Here is a 27,729-nt window from a genome sequence, read left to right as displayed (position 1 = left end):
TTTAGTTCTGAACAAGTAAAGCTTTATTCAGTCAAGCAACATCCATTACAAAGGTTATGACATCTTCCAAAGCAATTAGTCAAAGCACAAATGCCAATTTCCTGATTCCACATACAATAGATAAACAACGAGAGCAATGCTTTCCCTTTACGTTCTCTATTGCTACAAATCTTCGCTTTTACTCGGTAGTTCTGAAGTTCATGTCATAAATGTTATTATACAAACCACAATAGTAAGTTACCAATTATGTGTGTTAGCCTTCTCTCCTTGGACTCCGTATGCAAGCGTCCCCACCATCAGAATGCTGCACCCACAGGTTTCGACTCCTTTCTCCATTTTCCCAGGTCAGTTGCCTCACGCTTCTGTCATTTGTATCCCCACCGTCAGAGAATTGAGCCCACACGCTACGACTCTTTCCTCCTCCACTAAGCTCCTCATCCTCACACCCGGCAACTGTCTTCAAAAGCTCTGACTGCAGCAACGGGCAGTTTTCTTTGAGAAACTCAAACCCATCGGATTGCATTACAGCTGCACCAAACCTTTGGACAATCAGGCTATGAATAAAGAGAAGTTGTCCACATCCAAGATAAAGAGAATAGACAACTTCAAATAATGCATATCATAGTGCATGCAAACTGGTAAAGCACAGCCGGAATAGCACTATTTTAACAGAAAGTATAACAGAATACAGCCCTATCATGAATTCAAGGAGCCCAAAAACTCAGTCTTGCCAAAATGTGACAGTATCTCAGGACATTCTGTATTCATCTATGGTAACAGTCTAACAGAATTACATAGTAAAGGTTCCACAACACACACAAAATCTCCTTAAAGCATCACTTTATTATATGCTTTAGGGAGAAGTTCTCTCACCCTTGCCTTTAGGCTGTCTTTTGTCTTTTGGGTTTTTGTGTGGATAAATTCTCAGTTTCCTGATGATGATGATGATGATAACCATGTAACTACCCTATTGATTAGGTTTGCAATTCTTCCTCCTGGAGGATGTATAATGGACTAGGGCCTATAATATTTCCTTTCAGAAAATAGTTTATCCACTAGTCAGATTCTTAGCATGAAAAAAAAAAAAAAAATTAGAGGAATAATAAAGGACAAACAAGTTCCTAGTTTCTTGAGATTCTTGGTCCCGTTGTGAAGTGAAAATTCAATAGTAACTGGGTTTCCTTAAAACAAAGCCAAAGAAAAATGGGCAAAAGTTTAGGCAGACAACACTGCATCATGAATTGAAAAACCTATATTATCAACGAGTTCAAGACAGTAGAAAAAACAGGATTCAGCCACCAAAAAAACGTTTATTCAAGAAGATGCACACCAACAATCATGAGTTTCTTCGACCAATTGTAAGATGTGAGGAAGAAAAAACGGCCGGGCACACTGGCGCAATCCTAATTAGAAAAGTAATATGTCGCCCAAGTCACCTAAAAGACAAATGTTCAGCAGACTGATTCACAGAAACAAATGCTCAGCAGCGTACACAAATTTCAACTATACCATTATTCGTATTATTTCAGTCATGTTAAACATAAGAAAGATTACCGGAAAGCACAATGTTATAATTCTACTCCATGTTATGGAATATGCATAGCTGCTGAAATTGATCCATAGAATGGTAATTCTTCAATGAAAATCAGCCAAAAACATACCAACAAGATTCTCGGCAGTAAATTTTAGGCACACAGACTTCAAATCAGCAGCGTGATAGAGGTCAGCAAGGGCCAGAATATGGGATACGGAGTTCACAGATATGTCCTTGCAAAGTACAGATTCACACATCAATCTAAGTCTGGGCAAATCATATTTATCAGCAGCAGCTAACAGTTTTGCAGGTAATGAATCAGGCAAGGACGGAACTGAAGACGAGCTTGCTTCCAAGAACTCATCATCTTCTGGGAGAGTATCCCTATAAATGAAATGCAGCAAAGCCTGCTCAGATGAAAAGCAAGAAACTGTCAGCAGACGTGAAGAAGCACACCAAGATCTGCTACAAGTAAAGTGAATTAAATATTGGAAGTGACAAAAGTAATAGTTCTCAAGAGAATTCACCTTAAAAACCCTAGGTTCCATTTCTGTTACAAGAATTTCATCATTATCATCTTCCATCATATTCACAAAATCGTTCTCAAAAACAGGAGAGCGAGCAGCCAGTACTAACTTGTGAGCACGAAACTTTTCCCCAGACACATTGAAAGTGATATCTGAACCCTCCTCATTTTCCAGCAATGTACCAAAATGAGCTCCAATATCAGATTCAGGGACATGGATGGAGTGTAGTCTTGAACTATCTATTCCAGATACAACAACACCAACAGTGCAATTTATTTTCAAGCAATCATCCTTGAGGAAAACCGAAGTTTCAAGTGAAGTCCTTCGGAAGAAGCGCTTGTAGCCCCTAATACCAAAGGAAGTAACACAATAATTAATAATAAAAACTATATAAACCATAAAACAAGCTTGCATACAATTCCATTTTGTGAAAGGAAAAGGTGAAAGGAAAGCCTTTCCACAGTCACAAAATTTTTAATGTAATTATGCGAACTTTGATAATGGACTTTAAACTAAAAGGATTATTTAGGGCATGTTTGGTGAGGAATCTGAAAACAAGGAATTCAACGAAAATAAAGTTATATTTCACATTTTCACATATGTGTTTGGTAACCGATTCAGAAATTGAATTCTATTAAAACAATTGTTTAAAATGTGTTTGATACTATATTTATAAATCATAAAATTATTTGTATCCACCAACTGAATATTAGTTAACAATAAACAATTATTAATTTATTTATGAACATGTTTTATGTTAAAAAAATTTGTATAATTATTGTTTTGTAATATTATATAATTATGATACATTACATAATACATATTTTAATTTTTAAAAATGAATTATGTTTATAACATAACATACAGTATTTCTAAATGTTTTCATCTTTATTCAATATAATACTGCATTTTAAAATTTAAAATTTAAAATCTAGAGATAATGAAAACATAAAAATATTGTTTTCATAATTTAAACAATTTGAATCACAAAATCCAAAAACAATTTTTATAAACAGAATTCAAGTTGTCTGCCAAATATTTGTTGTACTCAGTGAATCTGAAAACATAAAACAACATTTGGATTGCCAACCAAAAAAACCCTTATTTTTTTATATCCAATAGCAAGAAGATGGCTAACAAGAGACAAGTGAAAAAGAAACACGTAGAAAATTAAAAATTAGTTAGTTCACTTAGTTTTAAGTTGCTCAAGAGCTGGAATATAAAATGAAAAAGCTAACGGTAGTCCACGTGTTAGGTTCACAATCCTACCAGTCACCAGAATATTAGGGAGCACAGAGCAAAATCATCAAAGATGAGAGAATTCTTGTATAACCAATATAACTGTGAATCACCGACACTCTATCCTAACTTGTATGTGCCCAACACTGATGTGCTTGACACTTTTCAGACATGGACGTTGGAAACATGTTTCAACAAATGTCAAATACTAGAATCCAGTCAACCACCTCACTGTCTGACATTGACTCAATTACAATATAGAGAGGGGGGGAAACATATTTAAAATGCTGTGGAAAAACTAAGAGTCTTCCCAAAAAAAAAAAAAAAAAGAAAGAAAGTGAGAATCTTATTGCCTGTACCACAACTACGAACAAAAAAATAAAAGAAAGGAACCTTCCATCAAGAACTTGCACTTAGAGAAAAAATTCTGGGGCACCTTCCAATTGGACTTCTCCGGCTTCATGAATCAGCTCTCATCCTCAAAGTTCAATCCATAAATGCTAAGAATGGTTAAAAACCACAGAGGGTCCTCGTGAAAAAGATGCCAAACCTAGTTAGAGACCAAGGAAATATTTCTAGACTTCAAATTCTTGAAACCCAGCACCCCCTGTACTAACATGGAGAGATTGAGCTCCACTCGACAAGATGAGATCCATCGCCCTTCCCGTCCTCTGCATACCCATATAAATTTCTTATGAGCTTTACAATCTCCTTGGCCACTTTTCTAGGACCTTTATTTAGGAGGGAGGGGGGGAACCCATAGAAAATTGATCAAGCAAGAAAGAACCCATTAAGCAAAAGTAAGGGGCCTCCTCTCGAAAGATGAGCATGTTTCTTTTTCCATAGTTTTCTACATATTTTCACAACGACCAGGCTCCAATCATCAAAGTTCAAGGGATTTCTTCAAGAAGGAATACTAATTCTCGAGCAGGTTTTTTTAAGGGGTGCAACACAAGGACTTCCTAGGTCTAGGTTCACAATTTTGCACTACTCTCGCCCAGACATGCTTAACTGGCACATTTTGATGGAATCTGGTGCACTAGAATCGGTATGGTTGCACCACTCTCTAGTCAAGATTTACTACAAAGACATGCTTAATTTTCAAGCCACATTATATGACCAAAGGGGAAGATGGTTACACAGTTGAGAAGTTTTTCACTCTGGGTAGCCAAAGCCTCCAAAGATACATCTAGTACGAAAAATTGGATTGCTAGCCAAAAACCAAAATACAACTCAATCGAGTTGATTCAATTGCATAATTATTAAATAAAGTAGTTTATTGCTTTGATTTGGATTTATCTTGCTAATTTCAGCCAAGAATGGGCCAGTATGGTATTGATTCAGACCCATCCCGATCCACATACACCCTTGTCAACAAACAATGGACATCCTTTAGACAAGACCAATGAACATTACATTGGTAGGGGAAAAACTTTGTCCATAACTTAAAAATAAAATTGTTATGGAGAAAGGATGGTTAATCAATTCATGCAACCAAAGAAAAATTTAATATGGAGAAAGCACATAGTTACTTTCTCCCAAAAAATCAATAATACCTGACCTACAAACACACAGGCATGCACACATACATATATCAAACGCTTTTGATCTTTTTTCAAAAAATAATAGGACGACCATTTTCACTAAGAGGGACAGAAGAACAACAACAAAAACCAAGATGGACACATACCCAAGCCACCAAAAGAAAAAACTAAAACAGTCTCGTAATAGGGAACTCCAGTTGTAAACTATTAGAAAAGAAATATTACAAAAAGAACTAGTCGCAAACGGCCACAAAGGGACACTAAAATGAGTCAATCTCCAAATCTCATCCCAAAACCCCTCTACACCAGTAAAAACTTGCCTCTCTATCGTTTTAACCAAACAAACCATGTTGCCAAGAATCCCAATCGAGAAAGAAATCTACCTTTACAAGGAGGGACAAGGGCCTCCTCCATTGTAGCCTGCAAACCTTAATCAAGAGACAAGGCAACCCCAAGCACCAGCAAGATTCTGTCACAATTTGTCGGGTGAAAGAAAATCTCTAAAGAATGTGGTCCAAATGCTCAAATGTCTACATGCATAGACACATCACTAAGGCCTAGGCACAAATGGACGAGGAAGATCTTTGGAAAAATATGAATGATTTGAGTCGTTTGATGAATTATGAATAGAAGCAAGAACCCAAAAGTGACTAGGACTTATGACGTAGCCTAAATAGCCTCAAATCCTCCAAGAATCAAGATTGTAAATCTTTTATTAGAATAATAATGTGTTTCATACAAGAGGGCAATGTTCCTATTTATAGAGTTTTATTACAAGTGGGGGTAAAAAGGGAATTAACTTAAAATATTGCCTAATTACCAATTAACTTCTATTATTCTTACATCAACTTATTAACTTACAACCACCAAAAACCCAAATCAATTCAATTCCAACCTCAAGAAAAGGATAAAGGTGAATTACCTGAACCAAAAAGATCCAAGATGAGAAAACTAGTTCCTTGCCTAGGATTTGAACGCTCCACAAGTTAGTGGATCAAACCAACTGGAATGTTCTTTGCATGCAATTTATTAAGCAAGAATTTGCAACAAGGCATGTAATGCTCATGGAAAAACAAGGAAACTTTATTCAAATTAATTTTGAAAAAGACATCGAGTAAGAAGTCTTCAGTAGGCACTCAACTAACCCTAAAAGTTTTGTGCTTCGGACCCTACATGTAACCCTAAATACTGCAGCCACCTGTCGACCAGGTAAAAAGACAAGATTATACGCACCCATTCGAGTGAGTCCCTGTAAGTGGGATTTTTGGAACTTCGGAGAAACTTGTAACAAGACTATTTTCTCAACTTCCCCTATCTTTTCCCAATTTGTGAATTGTTCCATTGGGTATGAATTGGATACCTATTTATGAGGGGATTATTGGGTGGGGAAGAAATCTCTTTGCTTCACATTCCCTATTTATACCATATGTCTAATATGAGGTTGCAATATACAGTCTATAGCCTCAACTTTGCCGCCCTCAATTAATTCTTTCTCTATCATTTGGGGTTTCGTTGTTTTCTCTTTCCTTTTTTTTTTTAAACAAGAAATTAAACAAGAATCCGTCAAAGGTTTCAAAGTTACTTTCGTTGTTGCAGGATTCCCATGTTTTCCAAAGGATGAGGAATCTTTATGTCTGGACTTGTTATAGTTCTCTTCACCATCTCTAATGTGTCTCTATGCCTGCCTGGCTGCCCTTATGTCTCCAATAGCCAAAACTAGTTAGAGAATGGGGTCAAGGTGTCTAGTAGCTCCTTTGCAGATGTTTTGAGAAGAAAGAAAAATGACGAGGGTATTGAAACATCCAAGAGCCCTATTATCTCAAAAGAAAAAGGGAATAGTTCGACGCTACATGATTTCACCTGGAGCACCATAATTGTATCATTTGATAAAACTTCCATAACGATTGGTTTCAAGGTAATGGTTGTTATCCTTTGTTCATTTTTTATACAATACTCGGTTTCTTATTAAAAAAAAAAAAAAAAAAAAAGGGGGAGCTAATGAGACTCTTCAGAGCTAGTTAATGAAAATTGCATGGTCAGTCCCTTTCAAGCCGATAGGGCCTTACTGTTGATTCAAAAGTAGCTCTTCTAGTGCAAAATAGGGGATGGGTTACACTAGGGACATTTACATTGAAATTTGAACAATGGAGCTGCTCCATACAAGGAAGATCACAGGTTATTCCCTCCTATAGGGTTGGATAAATTTAGATTTCACCCTCTTGGTATATGTGGACATGAAAATATATTTAAGTTAGAAGGCAGGAAATGTAGAGGTTTTATTAAGTATGCTACTAAAACGATTGCTTTGTCTAAATGTCTAGAAGTTGCTATCAAGGTGGCAAGAAATTGCTGTGGGGTCATCCCAGCTCAAGCTAAGTTAATGAGACCAAGTGAAAAGACGTCTCCAACTTTTTTGGTTGGATAGTCTCAATTCATGGTTGTTTCTCCCCTCAAGCAGAAATGGATTTTCACATTGACAACAAAAACAATTGGATATTTCTCAAAAACTGACAGCTCGTGAACCAAGGCAAAAGAAGTCATATTACGGATGAAATATTGGGGAAAAGGAACGCTAACTGCTTGGCAGAGAAATCATACTTGTCACCTACCTTTGCAAATGGACTTTGAAATGACTTATCCATCTAAAGGGAGCAGTGGGTACCAACCTTCTAATAAAAAGCAAAAATCCTTAGGAAAGAAGAGGAAAAAGATAGAAAAAGAAGTAAAGGGGATGTGACCTCTACGATGGAAGGGCAAATGTCTCCTTTTCAGTCCATGAAGGATTTTATTATTATCAAGGCTCTCCAGCTACTGGAGAAGATGGGTCTAAAAGGGAGGTAGGTGAGCCAAGGCCAAATGATTTGGAATGATTTGTAATTATATATAGTTGAATTAGAAGATGATTTAGGGGTAAGTCGACAGTTAGTGGCTACCAATCCTACAATGAGAAATAAAAATAAATTCTTGGGAAGGTGAATATTTGGCTTTGAGTGGCAGCCTATTGATGCTCAAAGCAGAATTGATTGTGAGTGAATTGGTTTCCTTCTTTGCAAAGCTTACTACAAACAGTGGCAACCGTTATATTCCATCCAACATTGACAAGAAGCCTATCGATGCCCATAGTAGTTCCTTGTCAGAAGATCCTTTTTCTAAAACTAAAATCAAGGAAGCTATTGATGATTTGTTGGAAGATCCTTTTGATGATTTGGTTTAAAAAGAAGATCTCCAGGTCCATATAGGTATACTAGAGAATTTTTTAAAAAGGTTTGGAACATCATTAAAATGAGGTGCTAACAGTGTTCAATATGACATTTTGAACTGTTGTATCAATGAAACATACAATTGTCTTGTCTTCTCCCTAATAGAGTGCTACCGAAGTTGCTGATTTCAAACCAATAAGTTAGATCACTATTTTGTATAAGCTTCTTGCAAAAGTTTTAGCAATAAGTTCGATCACTATTTTCTATAAGCTTATTGCAAAAGTTTTAGCTAAGAGATTGAAAAAGATCCTCCATCAAACTATTAGTAGCAGCCAATCAGCCTTCATTGCGGGAAGGTAATTCTCGACCCAATTCTAATTGTCAATGAGTTACTTGATGACTTAGTTGTTAACAAGAAGGAGTGGCCCTTCAGAATTAATTTTGAGAAGGCTCACGATATGGTTGATTGAGACTTTCTTTTTAAGGTGCTAAAGCGAAAAGGTTTCGGAATTTGCTATATTGGTTGGATTAAAGCCTGCACTACGAACCCTTCTTTCTCCATCCTAATCAACGGTAGACCAGGGGGTTAGATTCATGCTACTAGGGGGTTAAGACAAGGCAATCCGCTTGATCCTTTCTTGTTTGTATTGATGGCAGATGTTTACAATAGGTTGATCGAAAAATGGATTAGAAATGGCTTTCTCAAGGTGCTCTCCATTAGAGGTGGAGTGGTTCACATTTCTCACTTGCATTTTGATGACGGCGCGTTGCTTTCTTTGGCCCACGACTATTTTATGCTTTATAATTTAAAGAATATGGTAAGTGGATTTGAGATGACATCGGGTTTAGGATAAATCTCTCTAAACCTCTCTTGGTTGGTCTCAATATTGAAGGGGATGAAGTTTCATCAGCGACCCTGGAATGGAATTGCATTGTTAACATGTCGCTTCTTGAGTATTTGGGACAAGGTTCGGAGACTAAAAGGCAAATTAAGTAAAAGGAGGATGGAATTCCTACCTCTCTAAATGAGGGAGGCGTTCTCTTCTTGAAGCTACCTTATTTAGCATGTGTCTATACATACTCCCTTTTTAAGATGCCCAAAAAAGATTCCTTTGAATTGGAGAAATAGAGAGTTGAGAACTGCCAAAGGGAGCCACCTGACTCATTGGAACAACGAGTGTTTGCCTATAGTTTATGGAAGCCTCGAGTTAGCAACTTAATGAAGAACAATTTAGCTTTACTTACTAAGGGCCTAGAAGATTTCAGGTTGAAAGAGAATATTCACCATGATATTTTTACCAAAATAATGAAATGCCTTGTGGATAGTTCATATGTGTGGCTAAACAATGCGAGTTGGAAGGCCATTGAAAAAACATTTTTTGGCGTCTAATGGGATGCTATTAGCCATAAATTTGAGAAGTATGGATAAGAAGCTCTTCCTTTCAACTCAATGTTGAGGAGAAAATGTGATTTCTTTTGGGAAAGCGACAACGTTGGCAAGCTGGCCCATCTTGTAAGGAGGTTTAGAAGTTGGTGGACTAAAATAAAGAAATATGGCTCTTTAAGCCCTCAATGTCCTCATAATGTTATGTGGATCCAAGGAAGCAAGATTGATAAATTCTTTGCTAAGGCTTGCTGGAGTCAATTGCTATGGGATTTTAATTTGCAATGCATACCTCAGGCTCTCAGATAGCTGAATGGCTCTAAGAGCTATATTCTTATCTTTTCTCTTGGGCCTTCCTTACCTCCAAGACCACATTTATGGGTAAATTCAGGTAAAGCCAATAATTCTGAAATTTGGCTGGAAGGCAATCAAACAGGTTTTTAGAACTAGCAAAATAATGGTTTGTCATCACAATTGTATTTTTTCTAAACCATTCTCGAAATTTTCTGTGCAAAATGTTCTTATAAATTGGGAGGTCTTTTTTGTATCTTTGGGCATTTGATTCTTTCCATTAATTCAATTTTTATTTCTTGTTTGGAGGGGGGAAAATGTAACTCTGCGATTTGATAGGTAATTTAGCACACAGACAGCAGAGAGTCTGCAATAAAGCACATCCCACAGTTCCTCGTCAATTATGCCATAAGTTCATCATTGTGGATTCGACAACTTCAGTATGTGTCAAAATAATAATAGATGTTGAAATAGCATCCTTGCTTAATTTTAGCTATCAACATTGATATAAAAGGTAAAAGAAAAATCCTCTCTATATATTGCGAATCTGAAAATCTAAAACATCCTTCTTATGTTTGTTAATCGTCCTCTAAACACGTCAAAATGAATGGCAATTGAACAAACATCGTGCAACTAACCATTACCCTAGGTTCTAAATTCATTCACAGGCAACAAAAACGAGAAAACTTAAACATTAACACAAACAAAATTCTTACCACATGCTACCTCTGTACTTGAGCGTATAAGGCCCACTCTCAAGCGAGCGATCGAAATGACTATGCACCTTATGTTTTCCATCACCACTCTGGTCTACCAAAGTGAGCTCAAACAAGGCACGGACATCAGTGCCATCGCTAGCCAAGGCAATGAACACTGACACGTAAGCCGAATTATCCTCAGGATTCTTACCGTCAGGATAAAAGTATATAGCCCACTGATAACCTCCGACGGAAAAATTCTCGCTAGCAATATGCTTTCCCACGCCGATCCCCTTAGCGAGAGAATAACCCTTGATCACAAAGTTGTGGGAGCCATTGATAGTCTCAGTAACAGAACGGGAGCTGGTCGGAGAAGCTAAAGGGCTTTTGTTGGGGGAGTACATCTTCTGCTATGGGTGAAGAAATGAGATGTTCATGGGATTGAACGTGGAATTGAAACCCTAGGTCGAGAACATGAAGATGAAAAGGGAACTGGGTGTGAAGCGGATATGGAGTTTGTGAAGGTTTTGGTGGAGAATTTACAGAGAGAATGAAATGGAAGATTTGGGTAAGAACGAAGAAGGAAGAAGGATTTTGTTTTTTGGTTTCTTTTTTACTTGGCAATAGAAGTTTTGAGGGAAAGGGGAAAACCAAGAGTTCATCTCCCATAAATAAATGAAGAAATCTAGACAATAGATATGGTCATCAACTCCACAATGTATAAAATGCACTAGAGTATAAAGTTAGATTTCATTTATTCAGGCGATACGAGTCATTTTACAAATAGATTAGTTTACAAATTTAATTTTTATGATCGTTAGAAATTTAAATTTTCGTCTCTTTTTTCGAAAAGTTTAACGGTTAGAATTTAGTCTTTGTGATTTTAAAAGTTAGAAACTCCTCGTTTCATTCCTCATCCAATGAAATTTCTCATTTAATTATGTTACTCTGTTGGGCTTTGAAAAACTAAGGAACAACAGATTGATTTGGGCTTTGCAAAAAGTAAAAATTAGGTCCAAAGAGGAAAACCACTTATTGCTTTTGAAATCAGTTGGAAGCTAATACCTTGTGCTAAAAGCACAATCCACGTGAAGGAAGATCTTGACCTTACACGTTGATGATCAGATTTAATTGCAAGCACTCACTGAAATGGATTGATTTGAATGACTAACAAATGTTTACTTTTCTTTTAAATGCCAAACGAAAGAGAAAAAGAAAAGTAAGAGGATCGAAATGTTCCAAGAATGGAGATTTAGATGAAGAACCAGTGCAAGAAAGTGAAGTAGATGAAGAGGAAAGCAAAGACACCAAGGATTAACGTGGTTCGGCCCAAAAAAAAAAAGCCTACATCCACGGAGAGAAGTTGTTCATTAAGAGATGGGGAGATGATTTTCTTTTACAGAGATAAGTATCTTCTTTTTTTTTTCTTCTAATATATTTTTCTAAGTACACAAGTAAAGATTACAAAAAGATTTATAGATAGTTTTGTGTATAACTGAATCAACAAACTTTGAAGTTGATTTCACCTTCTTTATTAACAATCTCCACCTTGAAATTTAACTTCAAGTAGTTTCTTCAACTTCTCTTTGCTAACCCTCTTTTTCTTCAACCTTTGTCTCTCAGCTCAAACCCTATAATATCGAGGCATTTTTTAAGTTTGAGCCGAGTGACAGTATTGGTTAACATATCGAAAGCATTATCTGAGGTATGTACTTTTAACACTTCAGTCTGTTTATTTTCAATCTATTCTCGTATGAAATGAAATTTCACATCTCTGTGCTTCGTTATGTTGTGATATTAAGGATGCTTAGACAAATGTATGGTACTTTAATTATCACAAAAAAAAAAAAAAAAAATCTTTATTGTATCTTGCTTAATCCCAAAATCACGTAGGAGCCCTTTTTGTTGGGATTGGTGTCCTAATTCTCTCGGAGTCTCGTTGTTTTGTAAAGATACACATTATTCAATGAATAAAATAAATGTTATTTAATTTTGGCATTTACTCATATCCAAAAAACAAAGTTCTTTGGTTATCTTATGCGAACTTAAGCATGTATATGTGATATACAAATGGATCATGTCTTAAGTGATAACCTAAATCGGTCTGTAGTATAAGGATTAAGGTGGGATACCTGATCCTTGTGACACTACGGATACGGCCCACTTTGTAAAGGTTTGCAAGTGTTATAAACTACTACATATGGTAGATCCTGACCATTCATGTGGAGACGTGGAGCGGGGGTGTCCTATACAAAGAGTTCGTATAAGACCTAGACTACGAGATGATTAGACTCTGTATATAATGTCGTCGATACTAGAGACTTACTTCTCACCTAAACGACCATAAGTGACACGATCTCAATCCTTAGTGTTTTGGGAACTCCTACCTTTGAGGGCGGTCATTTGATTAGTATGGGTGAGAGTGGCCAGATTGCCAACTCAACATGCCTACCTTTTTGGGGACTTGTCTGATCTGGGAGCTGGGAACTCAATTCACAAAATGGAATTCACTCCTTTCCCGAAGCAGGGATAAGTAGAGAAATTGTTCCCTTAAGGACTGATTCTGAGGCTTGAACATAGTGGCCACAACTTCTATTTGGAAGAGAAGACTCGGTCATAGTAGGACTATTACTTATGTTCATTAGAAGGATTAGTAGTACTTAAGGAAACAGATGTAACTACAGGGGCATAACGGTTATTGGCCTAGTTATACTTACGAGCGATCTGTGAAGGGTTGTCGTACTGCTGATTGGTTAAGATGGACATATAATATATCTGTGGTAAAGAGAGTTCAGCTGTCGGTCTTTAGTGGAGTGTCTGGCAGTTAACGGATGGTGGATCTCGTGACTAAAGAGTTTAGTCAGTTATTCACCTACCGTTGGAGCTTCGAGCTACAGGTCTATGAGGTCCCCTTGGTAGCTTGGATTCAGTTGAGGACTAGTTCTTGGTGTTGATTTGAAATGTTCAAATTGACAAGAGGTATTTTGATTATATATGATATAATCGGTATGATGTATAAGATACGTCTAGTAGAGGATTGATGTAAATGAGATTTACATTAAATACCATCGAATAGAAAAAGAACTATGGTTTATATGTTTCATGAGATGAAATATTAAAACTATAGGTTATAAATATAGTATGATAAGTTGGTTATCATTTATATTTATAATAATATTAATTATTGAATAATTAATACTTTTTATTTTAAATAACCAAAGTATTGGGTAGTTATTGGATCATGGTAACCGTGAGTTAAAAAGGAAAATGGTTTTCCTATTTTGAAAAAAAGTTTTACAAAAGATTGAAAAAGTTTTTGGGTTTTCTTTCCGCGCAAAAGAAACTCACGAAGTCGTCAAGTAAATTCAGATTTACTAAACGACGGCTGAACGAGCTGAACGATCGTGCAGAGTAAAGCTAAACGATTGTGTAGTATTTACTAAACGATCGCATAGTTTTGCTAGACGATCGCTTGCCCAAGGTAAACGATCGTGTAGAGTCTGTAGGCGACAAACCGAGCTAAACGATATAGCTAAACGATCGCATAGCTTTATCTAAACGATTGAGCATCGACCTATACGATAAGTCTCTGCCATCTCCCACTTGCCCAGTTGTGTACGCGATCGTTGTTTCCTCCGTTCGTCTGCCTCATACTAAGTCCGAACAGAGCCCACCCTCTGGATTCTCACACCGAGAATATCAAGGTCGCCTTGTTGGTGGTGTCAAACTCAACTCGACATCGTCGAGGTTTTCTGGAGGCAGTTCGTGGTTCTGTAGAGGTCGTTCACTGTTGTGGAGGAGTTCATGACCGAGGAGATCGTTGAGGACGAGTGCAAAGTGTTCGTATTGTGTTGCTACGGTGTTGCGGTCGTGTAGATCGGGTGTTCGAGGCTGCTGTTTTTCGAGTGTTCATGTGCAACGAAGCGTGGAGACGTTTCTGCCGATGTGCGTAGAGTTTGTCTCTTTATGCATTTATTGTTCATGCTATAATTTCTGCATTTGAATTGTATAACCGCTTTTTTTAAGTCGACTGTAAACATATGTTCATTCATGATTGTAATTTGGAATAGTCTTGTTCCACTGCTCATGGAAATCTCGCTTCCAATTTCCTTCACTTTTAGTCATAGTCCCTTCTTTACTGCTTCTGAAAGGGCTATAAATTCAGCTTCAATAGTGGAGAGGGCTACTACTGACTGTAATGTAACCTTCTAACTTAGAACACACCTTTCATATAGGAAGATATAACCTGATAGGGATCGCCTCTTGTCTAAGTCTCCAGCATAGTCAGAGTCAACATACCTTACTAATTCTGGTTCTTTGTCTGATAATTGTTGATACAGTAGTTTGGCACTTGAAGTGCCTTTAAGATACCTCATTATCTATTTAGTTGCCTCCCAATACCTCTTACCCGGATTAGCCATGCACCTACTTACCAGACTTGTAGCATAAGCAATATCCGGTTTTATAGATACCATTAGGTACATTAAACTTCCCACAACTTGGGAATAAGGAATAGTTGACATTATCTTCAAATGTTCAATATCTGATTCTTTTGGTGTGTTCTCTGCTGAAAGTTTGAAATGATTTCAATAGGAGTACAAACCGATTTAACTTCTGTCATGTGATATTTCTCGAATAACTTCTGACAATATTGAAACTGATCAATATTAAGTGTGCATGATTTTCTGTTTCTGATTATGTCAGTGCCTAATATTCTGTTTGCATTACCCATGTCCTTCATTTCAAGTTATGATTTAAGTAGATCTTTAACTTTATTTAAGTATTGCATAATTGTTCTTGATAGCAACATATCATCCACATAGAGAAGTAGATAGATAGAATGTGAGTAAGTGTTAGTGTTTATATAAACACAGCTATCGTAAGAACTCTTAGTAAAACCATTCTTTTGTAAAAAATCATTGATTCTTCTGTTCCAACACCTAGGAGACTATTTAAGGCCATATATTAACTTTTTAAGTAGGCAAAAATGATCTTCTTTCCCTCTGACTTCATACCTTTTAGGTTGATTAAATGACTTCATCTAAGAAACCATGTAGGAAAGTTATTTTAACATCAAGTTGCTCTAGCTCTAGATCATGCTGAGCCACAATGGACAGTAATAGTCTGATAGAAGTTTGCTTGACCACGGAAGAAAATTATCTCATTGTAGTCAACACCTGGTCTTTGAGTAAATCCCTTAGCTACCAACCTAGCCTTATATCTAGGTCCTTGAACATTAGAGAATACTTCCTTGTATTTATAAACCCATTTGGATGCAATTGGTTTGCACCCTTTAGGCAAGAGAGCCAACTCCCAAGTGTCATTCTTAACAAGTGATTCAACTTCTTCATTCATTGCCTCTATCCACAATTTAGCTTTAGGACAGCTTACTGCTTCTTCAAAAGTAGAGGGTTCAGCTTCATTATTTAGGTCTGAAGCATTTAGAGCTAAATTGATATAGTCATCATATCTTGAAGGGGGCACTATAGTTTTTCTTTGTCTATCTCTTGCTAGGCTATAACCCCTTAGATCTGGTTCCCCGTGCCCTGGATCAAAAATAACATCTTCTACATCTTCTTCATGTTGAGGTAGTTGATCAAAATGTGATTGTGAGCTTGAGGGATCAGTAGTAGGGTTAAGAACTTGCTCCACCTCAATTGTATCATACTTTCCTTAAGGCGTTGTAACAATTGGAGTAGGTTTTTGCATGAACATTTCAGTCTCCCTGAAAATGGTATTTCTACTAATAATACACCTTTTTTCTGTAGGATGCCACATTATGAAACCCTTCACTCCTTTAATGAAACCTAAGAACATACATTTCACTGCTCAGGCAGCCAACTTCCCCTTGTTCTGATGTACACAACCTGTGCAACCAAACACCCTTAGATTATTTAGGTTAGAAGGTTGTTTGGTCCAACTTCCTTCTGAAGTTAGCATATCAAGAGAGGCATGAGGGCATCTATTAAGAGTATAGACTGTGTAGGATGCTGCCTCAGCCCAAAACTTCTCAGAAATAATAGCATCTGACAATTCTCACTCTTTTCATGATTGTGCTATTCAATCTCTCTGCCACCCCATTTTGTTGAGGTGTATACCTAACAGTCTTGTGTCTAATGATCCCCTATTGTCTACAAAAAAACTTTAAACTTTTCTACACAGAACTCGAGCCCATTATCAATTCTAAGACATTTTATTTGGCTGTCTTCAACCATAGTCTTCCATTCTTTGAATTTATCAAACACTAAGTCATTAGATTTAAGGAAAAATATCCAACATTTTCTAGAGTAATCATCTACAAAGGTTAAAAAGTACATGGCTCCACTCAAAGATCGGAAAGGTGAAGAGCCTCATAGGTCCGAATGCACATAATCAAGGATGACCTTGGTTGTATACTGAGCCTTGATAAAACTCTGCCTTGTAGCTTTGCCTATCACACGATGCTCACAGAAGGATAGGCTTTGATGAATTCTCTTAGATAGAATTCCTTGATTGACAAGAGCTTGTAGACCTTTGGCACTAATATGAGAAAATCTTTTGTGCCAAAGATCTCCTTTAGTAGGCTGTTTAGAAGTCACAACTGAGGCTGAATGTAGTTTCTGAACTCCTCGAACAACATAGACCCCATTTATCTTGATCCCTCTGAAAATAGGCTTACTATTCTTCAAAACTTCACAGTAGCCTTCCTTTCCTCTATATTCACAACCAAATGAGTCAAACATGCCTAGTGAAATCAAATTTCTCTTCAACTTAGGCACATGTCTAACATTTCTTAGTAATTTGACTAATCCATCTTCAAGCTTAAGTGACACAGAACCAATACCAACCACTGGCCATGAGTTATTATTATCCATGTATACTGAGCCTCCATCCAGATCTTTGTATGTGTTGAACCAATCCTTGTGGGGTGTCATATGAAAAGAATGCCCTGAGTCTAGAACCCAGTCTAGGTTCTTATCTGATCCAATATCTGTATTTTGATTTGATGTAGCTAGGGCATTTGAATAAAAATAGGAGTCCTCATAGACTAAGGCTTTTCCTGATTGACTTTGCTGGTTTTTTTGTTGAGGCTGTGATTGTGATTGCTTATTCTTATGTTCATTTTTCCATTTCAAGGTTCTACAATCCTTGATTAGATGTCCCAACTTCTTACAGTATTTGCATCTAACTTTGGTTTTTTTCTTTACCTTCTTCTATTGAATGTTGCTTCCCTTTTTCCTTGTTACTTTGTTTAGACTTCCCTTTAACAAATAAACCCTCAGCTATGGGTTTATCTTCTTCGCTGGTTAGGAGTTCCATTTCTCTGATTTTAAGAGCTGAGATTATTATATCAGTTGTTAAAGAGTCTCTACCATACTTTAGGGTAATCTTAACATTTTTATAGGAATCTGGTAGTGAGTGAAAAGCACAAAGGCTTCATTATCGACTCCAATCTCTTCACCTTGAGTCTTAAATTCGATTGTAATCCTCTTGAAGTCATCTAGATTTTCTGTTAAGGACTTTGAGGAGCTCATCTTGAAGGTGAAAAACCTTTCCGTCAATAAAAGCTTGTTCAGCAGGTTCTTTGTCTCGTACAACTCATTCAACTTAGTCCACATCTTGAATGCTATTTCTTGGTCCATTCTTGTCTTAATACACTGTCTGACAAATTAAGAACAAGAGTACCATGAGCAATTAGCTCCATATTCTCCCTCTCTTCTTCTGTTCCTGTGGTAGGTAGCTTGGTTGGATCTTCAAGAGCTTTGTGAGCCCTTTGTTGCCTCAAGGTTGCTTTGATATTGGTTTTCCACAAGCCAAAGACTCCTTTCCCATCAAAATTCTCAATATCATATCTTAGTATTGCCATTTCTTTTTCCTTTGATTTCGAAAAGCTCCAAGATTCACTTTCTTTTAGTTCTTGAATAATCTTGAAGTTTTCTTGCAGGCTCTGATACCACTCGTTACTCTGTTGGGATTTGAAAACTAAGGAACAACAGATTGATTTGGGCTTTGCAAAACGTAAAAATTAGACCTGAAGAGGAAAACCACTTGCTGCTTTTGAAATCAGCTGGAAGCTAATACCTTGTGCTAAAAGCACAATTCACGTGAAGAAAGATCTTGACCTTACACGTTGATGATCAGATTTAATTGCAAGCATTCGCTGAAATGGATTGATTTTAATGACTAACAAATGTTTACTCTTTTCTTTTAAATGCCAAACGAAAGAGAAAAATAAAAGTAGGAGGAGTTATCGAAATGCTGCAATAATGGAGATTTAGATGAAGAACCAGTGCAAGAAGGTGAAGTAGATGGAGAGGAAAGCAAAGATACCAATGATTAACGTGGTTCGGCAAAAAAAAAAAAAAGCCTACATCCACGGAGAGAAGTTGTTCATTAAGAGAAGGAGAGATAATTTTCTTTTACAGAGATGAGTATCTTCTTTTTTCTTTCTTCTGATGTATTTTTCTAAGTACATAAATAAAGATTACAAAAGTATTTATAGACAGTTCTGTGTATAACTGAATCAACAAACTTTGAAGTTGATTTCACATTTTTTTTATTAACAAATTATGGAAGGATAGGGTAGGGTTCCTTGTGGGATCGAGTTCCCCATGAGGAGTCCCCCCCCCCCCCCCCTCCCCCAATTTTTTAAAAGAACCTAATAACTTGAATAACTACTATTTAAAAAGTTTTAATTAAATAGCTAAATTTTTTGTTAATTTTGACGTGATTAATTCACATGTATAAGTTGAATTTAAAGAGAAATTACTCAAAATTCATATAAAAAAGAAATAATTACCTATTAGATTATTCATATATATAATTTAAATTTAAATATTCAATATAAACAAATTCATTGTCTGAGTTATTAACAATAAAACTTGAAATTTAAATATAATATTTATATAACAATAATAATGATAATAATCACGTAATAATAATAATTACAATAAATTAAAAAAAATGAGTAAAATGGAGTGGGGACTGAGAAGGGAGACGTCACCTTGTTTAGCTTACATGAATATTTTCCCACTTCTTCCATCATTTCTCGCCTAAATGAGAAAAATGAACATTTCTCACGATGGAGACTATTTATGAGAGTTTTATCAAATCACATGGACTAAAATCTAATTATAAACCATATGAACTAAATTCTAACTTTCTCCCAACTATAAAAACCACATTTGTAATTTAACCTTTATAACTATTGATGAATAGTTTTTTTAAAAAAACAACAAATATCAATTAAATTTTGAAAAAAAAAAAGACATTTTTAGTCCCTAAATTTTTATAATAAATTATAATATCATTCTTATACTGTCCTATTTTTCAATTTTTATCCAACAATCTAACCATTGCCAAAAAAGAATAATCATCTTTTAAACAAATAATAAAGTTTAGAAGTATTTTTTTAACCATTTTAACACAATAAGTTGTGTTTGAAAAGTATGCACATGACCTCACAAATGCACAAAACACAATCAAACCAAGTATATTCTTACAAAACAATTCTCTAATAGCTTTTCTAACATTTTTTCTCTCTTTTGTTGTTGTTTTTTTTTTTTTTTTCCTAGAAAACCTTTTTGTCTTGTTGAAGTGATTTATTGCAAAAGAAGTCAATCAGCTAATATTTAATATAAACTATTTACTCCTCATGAAACATAAATAAGCTTGGTTTAATTTTAAGTTAAATTAGCTATTTAGTCTAGTCTAAATATTGACAACTTAATCCACAAGCTTCAAAAATTCCAATTTCAATTACATTCCTAGATTCTTGTTTTGTGTTGTTAATTCTTACCACTAACATTAATTAACAGAAAATAAACTACATTATTTAATATAACACCAATTGGATAAGTTTGAGAGATTAACTTTACTAGCAATGATGATTAAGGATAAACATAAAACTAACTAGAAATAACTAAATTTAAAATTTATTGAAAATAAACTAGCTCTTTCGAAGATTTTTAAATTACAGAAATTCTATTAAAATAGAATGAAATCAAAACTACATGGACCAAAAAAATATGTTAATTTTCTATTATTCATTTTTCTTTCTTTTCATCTATATATTCCAAGTTTCTTTAGTTTACATTGCCAAAAATAAATTCAGATGTCTCATCTAGACAATTAAATGATAGACTATTACAAAAGAACAATGATTACAATTAGAATATTCTTGAAAATGACAACCGTTATAAAAAAAAATGGAAAGAAACTGCACCACTCATTCCCATACATTCAGACAGTTATGAAACTCAACTGGGAAGGAGGTATGTGGCTTCAATCTCTAGGACTAAAAAAATGCCATAAAAAGCTGTGTGTAGTAGAGGTGTCAAACGCATCCCACCTCGTCTCTGGCTTGCAGAGTTGCAGATTGTGTTGAATCATGGATGATTCTGAAACATATAACACTTCAGGTCGTGGTTACATCTTAGATTGACTCGATTCCATGCTGGCCAATTCAACAAATGCGATGAATAAAATCACGTGACACAACATAACACGGTATATGATACCGGTGAAGTATCAGGCCAGGTCGATTTTTCCATGTGTGTCAGGGTCGCAAATTCACAGGTTGACCTAATCTATGAGACACTTCTAGCTGTTAGATTTGTGGTTCAGAAAATTCGCCAAACTCGTGCATCTCAACCGGCAGAATCAAATTTCCTAAGAACCTACTAACCTAGATCCTATGCTTATCCATGTTAGGAGATACAGATGCCTAGTCTTACCAGTTTAAAAAGTTGAACCTACTGCCACTAGCAACAACATTCTCATTGGTTGAATCAGATTCACTTCCAACAGCTTCATCTGAACTATCACTTGGGAGCAGTTGAATCCTGTCCGCATGCTCCATGATCCAATCTGTGAATTCAGGGGATGATGCCCACTCTGCCAATGCCTGTCGGGTCGAATCTCTAGTGAAATCATCCCAGGCCTTCTTTGTGAACTTCTTTCGGTTGCGGGTCTTGTGGAAGGTCGAGTAGTAGTCTTGACCTTGCACCCCGGAGGACGGAGAGATCATCCCTGCAAGCACACATCAAACAATGAAATGGTAAGAGGCAGAACAAAAGATAGTCAACATGTACAATAGCCGAAGCAATAGAGCAAACTGCCAACAGAAAAAGTTGAAAACAGCACCTTTAACAGGCGAATTCGGCCAAGCTGGGCTGTGGCTATCAGAAACTCTCCATTTCCTGTCTTGAGGGTTTGATCGGCTAAGGAATTCAGGATGAATCCGCTTCCCAACAATTTGCTTATTCTGCCGTTTCCAAGGGCTGCCAGATCCAGAATATGATTGATTCCTAACAAAAATAAAACTATTTTAGGTGGTCTGATGATATGATCAGTATTTTATATATATATATATATCCGAAACCATATTTCAGAACACAACAAGAACAACCTGAGAGGCTGGGGAGAAGGAACCGGGCCAGGGGCAATTAATACAAGAGTATGAATTGATAAGGTAAACAGTTCCATTGGTACAAATAGATGAGTTAACCAGGCCTTCGCCACTATCTACTAGACTAAAGCAGGATTTCACATACTTGACCTGTTTTTTAAGGAAGTAATGAGAAGCCACCGTTATTGTTAAGATAAAAGGTAAAAAGGGGAGAGGAAATGCTTGGTGTTCTCCAAGATCCACTAAACATACTTATTTTGTATGACATTTAAGATGAAAAAATGATCACCAATCTAACCGAAGTAACTTTCTCCGAGAAAAATATGAAATATCCACTTTCAAAATTTCAACATTTAAACAAGTGAAAGCTTTTAATTGTCATAGATGCAGCAGAGCATAAAAATGATTAAAATTGCTCCAGAAAATTCTTTGATTGAAAAACATCTGCTTTAAACATGTTAAGAAAGTAGAAAGGCAAGTATTATTGAACTCAGACCTAACCAGACCACTTCAGAAAGTAAATAGACGAGCAGATGACTTACATGGTACCAAGCCGCTTCAAAGAGGAGATAAGATAGCAGACGGCCCAACAGCAAACAAAGGCACCAAGTGCTAAAGGAGCGTCAGAGGTACTCTGTAAAATAAATGAACCACAGAACAGTTAAGCACTTGACTATATTGTTTTTAAAGACTTAAGATACATAACAGTTAAATACTTGAGACTTCTTTTCTAAAAAAAGAAAAATTTCAAATAAACTTGGAAAATATTACTCCAGATGTAACAAAATATTTTGAAAGGGTACACCAAGAAATCAACTTCTATCTGATTCCCCCTCTTTATTCAGGTTAATGAAATTCTTAATTAAAAGTTTAAATGTGGCACAAATCCAAGACACAGAAGCATTGACACACCTGAAAGATAGACGTAGCTCCGATTATACGCATTGCCCATTTTACAAACTGGGCCACACCAACATCAACATTCCCATCCTCTGAGATCACAAACTTTCGGACAATCCAGTAACCCAAGGCAGCTCCAGAAAGAACGATCCCCAGAAGTAAAAAGATGGCAACCTGTAAGCATATGAGAAAGAAGGATCGAGAATTAGCAAATATATCAATGGAAAGAAAAAAGAAATATAATTGCGATCATAGGTCACTGATCTCAGTCCTTAGATTTAATGAAAGGTTCTCATTCATTTATTTTGAAATAAGCAGGCCTCAATCACCAGCATGTAATGGGATTTAGTCATCCTTTTTGCTTCTAGTAGGTCCACTTCTAAATTATTTTGCAATTATAGTTTATCTCAAATTGTCCCTACTCCTTTGCTGTGTGGGGATATCCCATCTCCCCTTCCTTTTGTAACTCCTCTTTTAATAATGAAAAGTCTGTTTCTTATAAATAAATAAGTAAACTTTTTTGTGCGTTGTTGTAACTCCTTTGGATTGGGGATCGTCTTATCCCTCTTTTTAATAAATTTAATACATCAATGATAATAGATTTTTACCCAAGTCCAATTTTTCTAACTCGTGGTTACGATTGAATAGAAAAATAAGGGTCTTCTGTTCTTTTTCCTCTACAGAAACGAATAGATGATCCCTCTAAAGAGATATGAGGACCAACACAAGTGTCACATACCTTCTTTGTTATATAATACACCATGTAGGTTCCAAATATTAGAAGATTGTGAGGGGAAAACAATAATAAGACAGCATAAAAGAAGAGAAAATGTTGGGATATCTAAACACAGAAAATATATAAACACACTAAAGATAATTATATTGCAATATCAATGAAGAAATTACAATATCAATAGCCTTTCGAGAGGATTATGACTCTCCCACGAACAATACATTAAGGACTAACTTACCAAAATGATTCTCTCCTACAAACCCTAACCCCTTCCATTTATAACCAAACTACCTCTTCTAATTACCATTATATTTATACCTTTACTCTACTACTTTCCCAAAACACCCTTATTTGTACTCTCACATATGAAGAGATGACTCCTAGCCTTTAGGCGGTCACCTTTCTCCTTTTTTAAAAAAAATATATCTCTATGTGTTTCCATTTGTTATCCAAAAATAAATAAAATAAAAACTATAAATTTATACATATGATGCAATGAACTTGAATATACTGTAAGCATGCACTCTAAAAGGTAAAGTTAAGAATCTCATTTGAAATGCGTTAAAAAGTAAAAGCAAGAGGAGCTTAGACTTACAGGATTATGCATCTCTTCTTTCAGTCCAAAACTGAGAAGAATTGAATTTACCAACATTGCAAAGTGGTGAACAAGATAGGATCCTGCTCCAAGCTGGAAAAGACGATGATGCAACTTTCAAGGATTGCTCGACTGAAATAAGTAAATGCAAAAACTCTAATGTTATACTCACCACTGATCCATATACAGTGAGGTAAAGGACATTCTTCCTTCCAGTTGGCAACAACTTCATTCCCTGCATGATTAACAATACAGTAAGGGGAAGAAAATATTTTAAGCTTGTGAATAAGATACTAGCATGGAAGGTTCTGGTTCATCAACCGCCAAATTGACAAAGATATGGTATGGACTCAAATTCTTCGTTACTATAATCTATGAATACTTGCTCGTGAAATTTGCAATATCCAAATCTTGTAGGGTGAAATAGTCCACTATCAATTTCCAGTAATTACTAACTTCATGTGGTTATTTCTGAATAATAAATCTCAGCCATGTCATCGCATGTATTAAAATTCCCCTGATCAAATATTAAACTTCCTTCATAAGTATGTTATATAAGGTAATCAGATAAACATTGAACAGCAAACCTGAGAACTCGAACAATGAAAATAAACTCATAGGAGAACATAGCAATGACTAAATTAAATTTGCATGGCTGATCGAATATATGTATTTAATTTGTAAATTCAGATAAAGGAGGAAGCCAATTGAAAAAGTAGACATGAAAAAGAGGTGATAGATATGAAATTTTGATATGTGTAGCAAAAAATTCATGTTAAACAAGGTTTCATAATTATGATGACACATTGCATAGGATTATTTATCCAATTGTAATTTATTTGTTGTTTTATTCAGTTGATAGATAGGATCTGGTATAAAGTGATCCGGGTTAATTTATCTTAATGTAAGTGTTCATTGTAACCTAAACTAAACCTGAGATAACCCCTAATTTCTTCCAAGCTTCAGAAATCTCATGATTAAGATCTATCTAACAAAACACAGAAAATAAGAAAATTTAAAGCCGAATATTTATTTTTTGGCACCAACCCACCTCCAATTCCCATTAAAATAAAGTACATACAAAAAAAAACATTTAAACATACTACCCTCATATACTAGGAACTAGGGAGTCAAAAAAAAATTAATGTTAGTCTTATTTTGGATAGGAACTTTTTCTTTTTTATTGTTAATATTTGGTACCTGAAAAAGAATGATTAACACGACGAGGAAAATGCCGAGTGCCATTGAACTGCTGTAATAAAAAGGAACCCAGCTGCTGACAACAGGAGCAAGCAGGAGCAACATAAATCCCAAAGCTAGACACAACAGACGCCACCTTTGAAAATCTGCAAGAAATTAGAAGGAAAAAAAAATTAACATACAAGTAAAATAATTTAAGATTGAAACTCAATAGCCAATGTTATAGACACCTTCTTCAATAGCAATTGTGACAGGACCACTTAGAGGCGTGGCATTAATAACTTTAACATCAATATATCTGACTTCATAAGGAGACATGGTGGAGCTCCACAATCCCTTTTGAAAAGTTTTCCACTCATCATCTTCACACAGACACAATCCAAGTGAATTGTTCCTGCAGAGTTAACAGTGAAAAGTATTAGAAGTGTTGTTTTGGAGCAGCTTTTGCAGACAACAAAAAGTTTCCAACTTTTTTGACTTGTAGTTTCGCTAGTATTCAGTATTTCAAAAAGATTTTGAATCCTATCCATTGAGACTTGCCCATGGACAGTGTAAGCAGCACAAATACTCGTGTCTTCTTCAGCTTAGAAGAGGCTAGTGGGCAATGAATATCAGACTATGGTACTCACTTACCAGTGAAAACAAACCTGAATTTTTGTATGTTGTCTTTCAGGAATAGCAACAGATGGAACTGCAGTGACTCGAAAAGAACTGGCAAAACTTCCAAGTTTTAATCTTGAAAGACCAGAAATCCGAACACGATCACATTGTATATCACTGGCTCCAGAAAGTGAAGATGGAAATATATCTTCAGCTGGGTGCTCGAGGTCAATACCTGTCAATTGTAATGTTGAGATTAAATCCAAGGATGTTAACTAAAAAAGTGCAGCAAAAAAAGACAAAAATGTAACAGATCAATCGCACGAGAATCTTATTAACCAAACTGTGCTTTACATACCACCTGATGTTAAATCAAAACATTAAATCAGCAAAAATATATCAGATGTGATGCGCACGAAAAAACAGTTAAAGGAGATAATGTATTACATAAGGATCTTGAACGTGCGCAGAAAATGATCAAATACGAAACTCAATTGAAAATACACATTGAACTTGAAAGACGGGCATATAAAGAGAAGCCCTGACGATAAAACCACAACACATTGGTAAAAAAAAGGACTTAGAATTGACACTCGTGGACCCTAGTAACTAGTCGTTTTTCCTCTATTCATACTCTGACAAAGCACTGCTTACAATACAAGTTACAACCTACAATCGACTCAAACGAACAACACAGAGGGCAAAAAAAAACTAGCAAACCCTAATCCGCAGTTAAATCACTAAAACATCCTGCATGAATGTGGCATGAATTCGAAAACCCAACTCGGGGAGACAAAAACACAGCCACCCAGAAGGGTAAAAAGGCACCCCGATCACAAAATCAACCATTCCTCCCACAAAACCAAACGAAACGCCCTCTCTCACAGACTAGAAAACCACCCATAAACATCAAAAGCTCGTAAGAAAGCTAGAAATGAAAGAAGAAAAAACAAACAAACATTGAAACTAGGAAAAGGTGAGAGAGATACTCTTGAGGGCGGTGTCGTGAGCGGCGTGGCAAAGGAAGGAGAGAGAGAGGATGGAAAAGAGAAGAAGGGAAATGGGCAGGGAGGATGAGGCGGCCATAATCGCTATTGGAATTGGGTGAGCTTGGAGATGGAGGTTTTGCCTAATGGAAAAAGAATGTGGCGGTCTATGGATTTGAATTTCTTTGCAGGTTTGATCTTCCATGGTCTGTGTGATAATGAGCGTCTTCTAAAGCTCCGATTGCGTCCGCGCCAAGCAGTCGCGTTTCGGTGACGCGGTAGGAGTTTTCGAGTGTTTTTGGGCCTGGGCCGATGTGGTTTGATTTTTTGGCCCAAGCCCATTTACGTTCTTGAACTGAAATAAAGTATTTTTTTTAAGTACAAAAGTGGGTTCGAACATCTACCTCTAGGATCGGAGCTTATGCCACAAACTCGCATCAAGCAAAATTTATGTCATTTTGAAATATGGTCATTGGATTTTTTATTACATATGTAGTTAAATTATTATTTAATTGATGATATTTATGAAAGGTCTAAATTACCTCGACAATCTACCAAATCTGAATAAACAAATTTAAAGTGTTTAAATTATAAATATATACTAGTTGAAAGACAAGTGCAACGTGACTTAAAATTTATTTTGACATAAATTTTTATAAGAAAATTTAAATTGTGGTTCGATTGTTTTTTAACATAAAATTTTGGTCCAATATTCATTGAGTTTAATTGGTACATATTTGGCTAATTTAAATATAATGTCTAGAGCTCTATATTTTTTTTGTTTCAAGTTAATTTAAATTGGATATGAATATGAAGCAAAACAACATTAATGAAAGCTAGCTAATAATTATTATTATTACTAATTTAAATTCATAAAAAAAAAAATGTTTCTTTTAAATGGCAATCTCC

General features: G+C 35.8%; 2 protein-coding genes across 5 annotated transcripts; both read right to left on the bottom strand.

The window, feature by feature from the left end:
* On the bottom strand, positions 1-11,173 carry LOC120073320 (BTB/POZ and MATH domain-containing protein 4-like). 4 transcript variants are annotated; one of them, XR_016528551.1, is made up of 5 exons: positions 10,436-11,111; positions 2,062-2,407; positions 1,555-1,941; positions 1,331-1,459; positions 1-528 (listed from the first exon to the last, which is right to left on the bottom strand). XR_016528551.1 is itself a non-coding variant. In XM_039026089.2 (4 exons), the coding sequence occupies exons 1-4, from the start codon at positions 10,819-10,821 to the stop codon at positions 254-256; spliced, it is 1,287 nt and encodes a 428-aa protein (XP_038882017.1). In that variant the 5' UTR covers positions 10,822-11,173; the 3' UTR covers positions 1-253. The 4 variants fall into 4 exon arrangements, 1 of the variants encoding a protein (XP_038882017.1); XR_005480737.2 differs by having other exon boundaries at positions 1-539; positions 1,331-1,436; positions 1,662-1,941; XR_005480736.2 differs by having other exon boundaries at positions 1,331-1,436; positions 1,662-1,941.
* Positions 11,174-20,412: 9,239 nt separating this feature from the next.
* Positions 20,413-27,073, bottom strand: LOC120074777 (guanosine-3',5'-bis (diphosphate) 3'-pyrophosphohydrolase, putative (DUF2215)). The gene is made up of 10 exons (XM_039028023.2): positions 26,824-27,073; positions 25,868-26,069; positions 25,465-25,628; positions 25,235-25,380; positions 24,207-24,269; positions 24,035-24,127; positions 22,719-22,880; positions 22,349-22,440; positions 21,542-21,705; positions 20,413-21,427 (listed from the first exon to the last, which is right to left on the bottom strand). The coding sequence occupies exons 1-10, from the start codon at positions 27,023-27,025 to the stop codon at positions 21,129-21,131; spliced, it is 1,587 nt and encodes a 528-aa protein (XP_038883951.1). The 5' UTR covers positions 27,026-27,073; the 3' UTR covers positions 20,413-21,128.
* Positions 27,074-27,729: the final 656 nt, after the last annotated feature.

This window comes from Benincasa hispida, chromosome 3 (assembly GCF_027475165.1).
Source record: "Benincasa hispida cultivar pf3 chromosome 3, pf3_genome.v1.1, whole genome shotgun sequence".
Lineage (NCBI taxonomy): Eukaryota > Viridiplantae > Streptophyta > Magnoliopsida > Cucurbitales > Cucurbitaceae > Benincasa > Benincasa hispida.
The sequence above is the reverse complement of the archived record's forward strand: the minus strand, read 5'-3'. Positions and strand labels throughout refer to the sequence as shown.

Coding starts and splice junctions, on each gene's coding strand:
- LOC120074777 (XM_039028023.2), bottom strand. CDS start 27,025: ATGGAAGATCAAACCTGCAAAGAAATTCAAATCCATAGACCGCCACAT. Junction 25,381..25,464: donor CACAATTGCTATTGAAGAAG/GTGTCTATAACA, acceptor AATTTCTTGCAG/ATTTTCAAAGGTGGCGTCTG. Junction 21,706..22,348: donor TTGAAGCGGCTTGGTACCAT/GTAAGTCATCTG, acceptor TATTTTTGTTAG/GAATCAATCATATTCTGGAT.
- LOC120073320 (XM_039026089.2), bottom strand. CDS start 10,821: ATGTACTCCCCCAACAAAAGCCCTTTAGCTTCTCCGACCAGCTCCCGT. Junction 2,408..10,435: donor AAGTACAGAGGTAGCATGTG/GTAAGAATTTTG, acceptor CTTTGGTATTAG/GGGCTACAAGCGCTTCTTCC. Junction 529..1,661: donor TACTGCCGAGAATCTTGTTG/GTATGTTTTTGG, acceptor GGTTTGGTGCAG/CTGTAATGCAATCCGATGGG.